Source organism: Juglans regia, chromosome 4, assembly GCF_001411555.2.
Source record: "Juglans regia cultivar Chandler chromosome 4, Walnut 2.0, whole genome shotgun sequence".
NCBI lineage: Eukaryota > Viridiplantae > Streptophyta > Magnoliopsida > Fagales > Juglandaceae > Juglans > Juglans regia.
This window is the reverse complement of record NC_049904.1, coordinates 15,252,748-15,261,395: the sequence shown is the minus strand read 5'-3', so window position 1 is coordinate 15,261,395 and position 8,648 is coordinate 15,252,748. Positions and strand designations below refer to the sequence as shown.

The window sequence follows — 8,648 nt, the reverse complement described above, 5'->3', positions numbered from 1 at the left end:
CTCCTACCTCCTCCTACCTCCAATATTTCCTCTTCCTTTTCTCACTTAGTTTCAATAAAACTTACCTTTGAAAATTACATACTATGGAAAGTTCAGCTTACAGCTTACCTAAGAGTGTAGGATCTATTTTCCTATGTGGATGGCACATAAACACCACCACTAAAAATGATTTCTACCGAAAACAATTCCAACCCAAAAATAAACCCAAACTTTCTTACTTGGCAACGCACGGATCAACTCATTTTGAGTTTCTATTTTCTTCATTAACAGATTTTGTGGTTGGCCATGTTTTCTCTGCAGGTATATCACGTGAGTTGTGGTCCTCTCTTGAATCCATGTTCAGCTCACACTCTGAAGCCAAAGAATTCCAAATCAGATTGCAGATCAATCTATTTCAGATTATTTCAGCAAGGTGAAAATGCTTGTTGATACACTTGCTGCAACCGGTAGTGATCCACTTTCCGACAAGGAATTTGTCACATATCTGATCAATGGTCTTGACCCTACCTATGAAACCTTCATCACCTCTTTTACAATTCAACTTTTTCAAATACCCAAACAAAAATAATATTAAAAACCTATATTCTAACTGCATTATTTAACTTTATAATATTTTTTATTCAACTTTTTCTCTCTCTTTTTCTAAAATCCCATAAAATATTACTTAAACTATCTCACTACTCTTATCAAACGATTTTATTACTATTCACAAAATTATCATCTCATCTCACTCTCCAAGCTTGTCCTAATTAGTGTTTGTAGTTGGCCATGAAATATGATTTCTCTCCTAGTTAAAGGTAGTGGTCATCACACGTGATATTGATATGTTTTATGATCACTATGACATAACTGGTAGTATTTAAAGAGTATATATATATATATATATATATATATATATATATACACGTTCACCTTCATGGTGAAAAGGTAAGTTGGCTGGTTTAGATTGACTGATCACTCACATGAGTTATTACCACAAGCACTTAGATAATGAGTAAAGATGAGACTATGACTATTGAAAATTATGTAGCATATATATATAGTTGGTTGACAAATATATTTGTTGCCTTATCTTGGCTAAGATGAAGACTTTAATATTTTCTTTAAACCCATGCATTAATATCTCACGATATATCTAGCCCATGATTAGTTAGAAGCAAATGAAGCAACTTGGGCTAGACTCCATGCTTGTGATTAGATTAAGATCTTACAGTGTATTCAATTCAGACAGTCGTTTTTTTCTTTTTTCTTTTTTTGGAATGAGAAATTTACTATAGTTTGTATCTCATAATATATTATTTTTCAACCGATAATAGAGGTGAGTAAATTAACTTTTGATTCCTCACCGTGTGAAGATTGGCTGTCACAAGATTGTCATTAGCGTACGCTACTGACCATCTCCGATGCAATTTAAAGGGAGATTGCAGTTTGGAAAGTGAGTAGACCAAAATTGACTAGAATGATTGTAAATGAAATACTATTTGCAACATAGCTGTGGGTATATCATATATTGTGGAGATTGAACATTAATTTGAGTCATTTGGACTGAAGAGAGATTAGAGATACTTATGTAATAAGATTGAATAAGTTGGAGCATAAGGAGACACTACTGATATATTGACATGCTTGCCATCTCTTGTCAAAGGTTTTGTTTAGTGCTAACATTTTTCTTTAATTCTTAATACGATCAAGATTTGTGGGTATTTAGATGCAAATCTAGGATCATGCCCACTATATGCAAATTGGAGATATAGTAAACATAACCATAGTTGGCGCACCGCCCTTGGCCTTGCATATAATAAGATCAGACATTTACAATAAAGTGGCCAAACATCTTCATTGCAAAATAATGGCTTGCCTTAATGGCAATTTGAATGGGCAAAAAGGAAAAAAAACATAATATCAATGTAAGTGAGAAATCTCTCTTAATGGGTTGTGTGATACCCCATATGATATGGATAAAGGTAGGTGATGTATGGGATCTCACATTGCTTGGGAAGGAGAAGTTCTTACTCTTTATAAAGCTCTAATCGGGCTCCAATTGTATCATTGACTAGTCCTTTTGGAGTATAGGCCATATGGTTTGGGCCTTCCATTGAGACGTTACAGGTTGGGTCTCTCTTCAATGTGCATGGTATTTAGGTTGTGAATATGTATAGAGTGGCTCTAGCTTTTAACACATACCACACACCACTATATTAAAAGACGAAGCTGGATGAAGAAAAGGCTATGAAAGCCTAAAGGTCATGACTCATGGAACTACTGCAAATCAAACTAAAATTTGCCTAAAGGTCATCTATATTTGCTTTTTAAAAATAAAAAATAAACCATTGTATACATTTATTAAAAGGCTTGGTAAAATAATTATAAAGTTCATAGACTACTTTTAATACATTAAAAGTAGGAAGTGCAATTGTAGTGATGACTCTAATAGTAATGATCATAACCCTAGAATCATTGAGTAAGAACAAGAAGCATGTTTCATGCAAATACATTGAAAGTGTGTTTAAATTCTACAACCTGTTCAATACAAATTGACAGTTTTAGACTTTCAATAGCATTTCATCATCTACCAAGAACCATTGAAACAGTGACATTGTTGATAGAGCAAACCTTTTGATTGGGGTAAGAGGACTCACTTTCTGAGGTAATCTGATTTACAGTGAATCCTGGCTGCCTTGGGTAAGGTAGATCAACAATCTCACTTTTTAACATAGAAATAACAATAGATACGGTTGGTCTATCTTTTGCGAATTCTTGTACACACAACAGCCCAACATGTATGCATCTCAAGATTTCCTTTCCAAACTTAGATCTTGATATTTTAGGGTCTAATAATGCTGCCAAGTTGTCAATGTTCCACATTTTCCATGCCTGGAAAGATGAAAATATGATCGGAGAAGATTCATTTGTCTTGTATAAATCTTTACTTTGAATGCTTGATTAGTATCGATATCAAGTTGGGAAAGAGGGCAATATTTGAGCATCTAAAAAATGAGGCAATGAGATAAGGGAGACTTACAAGTCCTACAAGGCTCATGGTCCCCTCGTCATGATAGAAATGAGTGTTTTTCCTTCCGCTTACTATCTCTAGCAACAACACTCCGAAGCTAAAGACATCCGATTTTTCTGAAAATCGCCCCTCCATTGCATATTCAGGAGACATGTAGCCACTTCAACATTTGAATACATCCAAACATTATTATCCATAATATTAGCAGTAGTATCTGATTGAATTCAACAAATAAAAGGTACTTACTATGTTCCCACAATCCTTTCAGTATTGGCTTGGTCTTCATTGCCTCCAAAAATCCTGGCCATTCCAAAGTCTGATATTTTTGGATTTAGCTCTTCATCCAACAATATGTTACTTGCTTTTAGATCCCTATGAATAATTTTTAATCTTGAATCCCTATGAAGGTAGAGTAGACCACGACCAACTCCTTCAATAATGTTGAAACGTTTTTTCCAATCTACCAGTTCTTGGTTGATTGGATCTGATCATGAATTTAATTAATCAAACAAAACAGAAAAAGAAGGGAAGTTGAATTTTCATAATAGTAATCAAGGTAATATAATTTGTAAAGATAGTCATAATAAAGTATGTGTATAGAAGCTAAAATTCCACAACCGTAGATATGATTATTCGTGTAGATTATGATATATATTTGAAGATGCTAATGTAGGGCATTAGAATGAACTAACCAAAAAGAAATGCATCCAAACTTTTGTTTGGCATGTATTCATAGACTAGCAACTTTTCTTCTCCTTCAACACACCCACCAAGGAGTCTAACAAGATTTCGGTGTTGGAGTTTAGAAATCACTACGACTTCATTCATAAATTCTGCTAGCCCTTGCCCTGAAGATTTTGCAAGTCGTTTTACGGCAATTTCTTGTCCATCTAACAATTTTCCCTATAAACAAACAACTCATTGAGTACATATTCAAATTATTAGGCATTAATCCTCTACAAGCACGACATTAATTACCTTGTATACGGGACCAAATCCACCTTGTCCTAGTTTGTTAGATTGGTGGAAGTTGTTCGTTGCACTCGCTAGTTCCTCAAGACTGAATATCGGTAGCTCTTGGAGTTTATCTTGGTTCATGTTGTCCACAAGATTTTCTTCACCTTGAAATCCTTGGTACGTTCAGATAGTTATAGTGATAGAATTTATATAGAACAAGAACTTTTGCTTAGTTTTTTTCCCTCACTAGTTCAGGCAGTTATAGTGATAGAATTTAGAATATTATAGAAATTGAGATGCAAAAGAGAAGAATGTGGACGAGGGAGAGAGAGAAGCTTTAAGGATTACATCTTTATATATAATTCTTATAAATGAATTGAATATGACGTATACGTCTCTATTTATAAGATAAATCTATTGAAAATCAAATCTTTCGATAAGACAAATAACTTAATAATTATGAAAATCAGATTTTTTTTAAATAATCAATTCAAGAATTTGATTTTGATATTATTTCTAATATGTTTCCTCAAATAGCCTCTGTAATAGTTGATTGATTACTGAAGAGATAATAATTATATATATATATATATATATTTTAATCAGAGATAATATAATTATATTGGTTGTAATAAAGTGACTTAAAAAAAGTGAGACAATGACTAGTAGCAAGCACATCAAGTTTTGGTGCTATACCCGGGAAATAGTTGATAATAGGCCGAAGTTAATAAAGGGCTAACAATAGGCCCAAAAATTGGGTCAACAGTAGGCTAATTAAGGCCTTGATCAACTATTGGATAAGAAAACAAATGGCAAAAAAAAAAAAAAAAAATTGAGGCATGCATGGAGTCATGTTATGATGCCGCCGGGTATGGTTATTAAAATTTGGGCAGATTTTCACTTCCTTTGTTTACACCACTTTGTTTTATCTTCATGGCTTAAATGCACAGATATAATGACACTCATGGACGCTCTTTTTAGATGGTAGATAGTGGGGGATTGGTTGCCAAGTAATGGTGTGTCATGTACAGCTCAAAGAAGAGGGTGGAGTTGGGGTGGTTGTCGAGTGGTGTTTTGGATCTATTTGGGGTGGCATTGAGTTAAGGTACTTCGTGATGACTGGAGGGGGGAATTGGGGATTGGAGGAGGAAGGAGGTGGCATATGGTGGTGGCTCAATTATGTGCAAAACTGCATCCAAACACAAGCCATTCGGTTTGGCTTCAACTAGCCTTCCAATGGACTTCAGTTGGCTTCTTTGGCTTAGTTTCCTTGGGACAAAAATGATCATCACCCAAACTGAACTAAGGGAGTAATGTGAGATGTTAAAAGATAGAAATGCCCTTCAAGAAAAGAATGGAATTGGCGAAATTGGTCCAATGCACCAAGTGATGCATTAGGGTGCCGATTGTGATGTTTTGGGTATTGACATGGCTTTGCCTCTAATGACTTGTGTTGGATTAGACTAATCTTTTAATTTAGTTTAAGAATGATGAAAAACAAGAATAAAAATAATAAAATCCAGACAAAAAATGGTTTAGAGGTCACTAATCGTCTATCGAAGAACTAAATAAAAAAGGATCATAGCTAATAAAGGTTTTTGAAAGGCATTATACTCTGACAAAATATTGTTAAACAATTAACGGTAAAGATTTCACGAGAAAGGTAAAGCCAATACATGGATTGAACAAAGCTAGAGATGTTGAATGTGTGGTAAAAGCCAAATTAATAGAAGATCATGCAGATCAGATAGGAGATGGAATTGAAGTTTTAGGTGTGTTTAAAATGGAGGTGGATAAGAGGCTTCTGAGATATAGTTATGTGGCTTAGGTACTGATGGTTAAGGATACAGCCAGGAGGGTATTGTTTTGGAAGTTACTTTGACAAAATGCTAAAAAGAAAGTTGTGCGATGGATGGTAATGTTGGTTTATCTAATTCTAGAGGATTGGGTTGATGCGCCTCGTAAAGTTGGTGAAGAGAATGTGGGGATAATATGACATTGGCCACCTTAGGAAAAGAAAAAAAATCCCAAATGATTGAGATTGAAAAAAGAAATAAGAGAAAAAAATATTTTTAATGAGTAATGATAGTTGAAGTCAAGAGTACGTAAGTGCTGAACAATCACTTTGAAAAAAGTGAAAATATACGGGACCTATAAAAAAATTAATTTTTTAATAACGAATCTCACTCTTTTTCGAAACGACTATACGGTACTTGCACACTCTATGACTGCACGTAGCATTAATCAAATAAATACGTGATAATAGATAAAACTAGTCATTTTACCTTTACGTTTAGCCCTCCTCCGGCATAAGAATAAAGTGCACACCGCCACGATCAAGACTATTCCTATGACCAGTACTGTGACTATGACGTTTACTTTCACTTCTTCCTTTTTATCTGTAAATCAGAAACATCAAACTGCTACTTCTTCCTTTTTCTTTTTCTTTTTTCTTTTCTCAGTAAATATATAAGCACAAAATAACCAATCAGCTAGAACCGTAAATATAAACTTCAAGAGAGAAAAGAAGAAAAATTGCTACGGAACTTGTAATTACTTAACCTACCAAGTTCTGAAGAGGCCACGCGAATATAAAGATCGACTCCACCACTGGAGAATTGTTGCGAGTCTATTAAGTATTCTCTGGTCCATGACATACACCCAATGCCAGATTCATATGCGTAAGCTATACAAGAACAGTTCTCCAAGCACCAATATCTACATTCATCCTCAGAAGCAGATGACCAATTTGCCAAACTTGGCGTTTTCATCATCTTCACCTTCAAAAACCCATCTTTTTTGCCTTCTTTACCACCTGTGCTCACTTTCAAACACTGCAAGGGTTTTCTCCTCACACATCCACTAGTCCAATCTTCTCTTTTCCATTCTTCAATATTCTTTGGTTCAAACCCCTCTAAGCAGCTGCAGATCGGTTTATTTTTTAGGTTACAATATCCATATGCCCCACACTTGCCGTAAACGTTGCACTCAGACATCAAAGACGACCGCCAGACCACCAAATCCTTCCCATTAATAGTAGAATATACCAATACGTTTCCTTGAGCAGTCAAGACGTAATGCGCTAACAAAGACTTGTTTGAGAACTCAAAGATAAAAGAGAATGATCCTTCTTTATCATCTATAAGATTAAATCCATTAAGATATCGGGAATTCATGTTTGGTACTCCAATAAAGATCTGACCATCCCATGGCCCACTTCGCCAGTAAGGGCTACTGCCATTCCAAATGTATATTTCTGGAAGATTAAAAACGGAAATACCGAGAGAAAAGGTTCCAACGGCTGGATCTGACTGGCTCTTCCATGATGTGAACTGCACTTTCTCTCCAGTTACTATGTTAGTACTCATTTTCATCTTTGGTAGAAATGAATCTGAAGGATGTTGGAAACTTTCCCACATGATTGATGTGTTAGTGTTTTCATGCAAGACAAGGTTCCCGGAATCTAGAAGTTGGGCGCTTCGATTAGAAACAGAACCTGTTACATTTGATGACCAAATAATATTCTTTTCTCCATCTAATACGACTAGATTGCCGTCTTCCGATATAGTAAGAATCCCGGAGGTGGTCTTCAGGGGCTTGTTCCTATTAGCAACCCATATGGCATGAGTTGTGGAAAGTTTAGCATACCATATCCCAACATAGCGATAAGTAGAATTGGCAGGGCTGAAAAAGCCCAATATGAACTCACCGTCATTGGAGATTATGGTTTCGGAATCTTTGATAAAGTTGGGTGCTGCGATGGTGTCCGTCGCATGGCCAAGCTCTAAACAAAAGGAAGATAGCAAGACAAGAAAATATGATAAGTAGTTTATGGTTCGATCAAGTCCCATAACTCTTGAAGTTGCTCTTGTTCGTGAAAATGAAGCTGAACTTTGATGCCCTGGGAGCAATATCATTGTTACGACGTTGCTTCATAGCCTCATACTTCTCCGATATTTCTATATATCGAGAGCTTTCTACATTCAATCTTTGCAATATTCCAATTCAAACCGCGTGGATCAGACTTTTCGAACCCTTCGATTGTCAAACTAGGGACCACGTTTGGAGAGTGACATTTGTGAGAATATATGTTTACAAAAATAAAAAGCAGCCAATTCCACCTCAGCAGCTCTAGAATATTCAGAACTTTTGTCCTTATTCCTTTCTGCTGTAACTGTAACGCCCAGTTTCACCGTGAAACCCAAGCCATCATGAAAAATCGACGCGGTTTTGGGTAGGCTTTCTCCCTTTCAAATAATTTTTTTTTTTTTCCTTGACCTGACGATTACTCCTCTTTATCTCTTTCTGTTCAATTTTTATTTTCACACTCCGAATCCCTCTCCACCTCGTGTACCACCTCCCCACACTTCTGTAATTATTTTTCTCCCTTTAAAGTTCTCTCCCAACAAACTCTATCTATCCGTGTCTCACATACTCTCAGTTCTCTCTCTCAGAGCCTCTTTCATTCACTGCAAACCTCCATGCAGACACCGTAGTCCGGGGCCATCACTCACTGCTGCGGCATCGCCAACCATCCCGCACGGCCACCATCACGCCAACCTGTGGCTCCCATAGATGGACTAGCGAGCCACTGCCTCGTACACACCACCACCACCACCAAGCAAGCCTCCCACGTTCACCACCCTAGTCACGCCCAGCCATTGCATGCACGCACCAA

At 36.3% G+C, this 8,648-nt stretch overlaps 1 protein-coding gene across 5 annotated transcripts; it reads right to left on the bottom strand.

The window, feature by feature from the left end:
* Window positions 1-2,465: 2,465 nt before the first annotated feature.
* On the bottom strand, window positions 2,466-7,904 carry LOC109010607 (G-type lectin S-receptor-like serine/threonine-protein kinase At1g11330). Of its 5 annotated transcripts, none has more exons than XM_035689460.1 (7): window positions 6,537-7,904; window positions 6,256-6,369; window positions 3,992-4,143; window positions 3,706-3,916; window positions 3,260-3,497; window positions 3,023-3,173; window positions 2,466-2,874 (listed from the first exon to the last, which is right to left on the bottom strand). In XM_035689460.1, the coding sequence occupies exons 1-7, from the start codon at window positions 7,885-7,887 to the stop codon at window positions 2,566-2,568; spliced, it is 2,526 nt and encodes an 841-aa protein (XP_035545353.1). In that variant the 5' UTR covers window positions 7,888-7,904; the 3' UTR covers window positions 2,466-2,565. The 5 variants fall into 5 exon arrangements, with proteins under 5 accessions (XP_035545353.1, XP_035545356.1, XP_035545354.1 ...); XM_035689463.1 differs by having other exon boundaries at window positions 3,260-3,329; XM_035689461.1 differs by having other exon boundaries at window positions 3,992-4,134.
* Window positions 7,905-8,648: the final 744 nt, after the last annotated feature.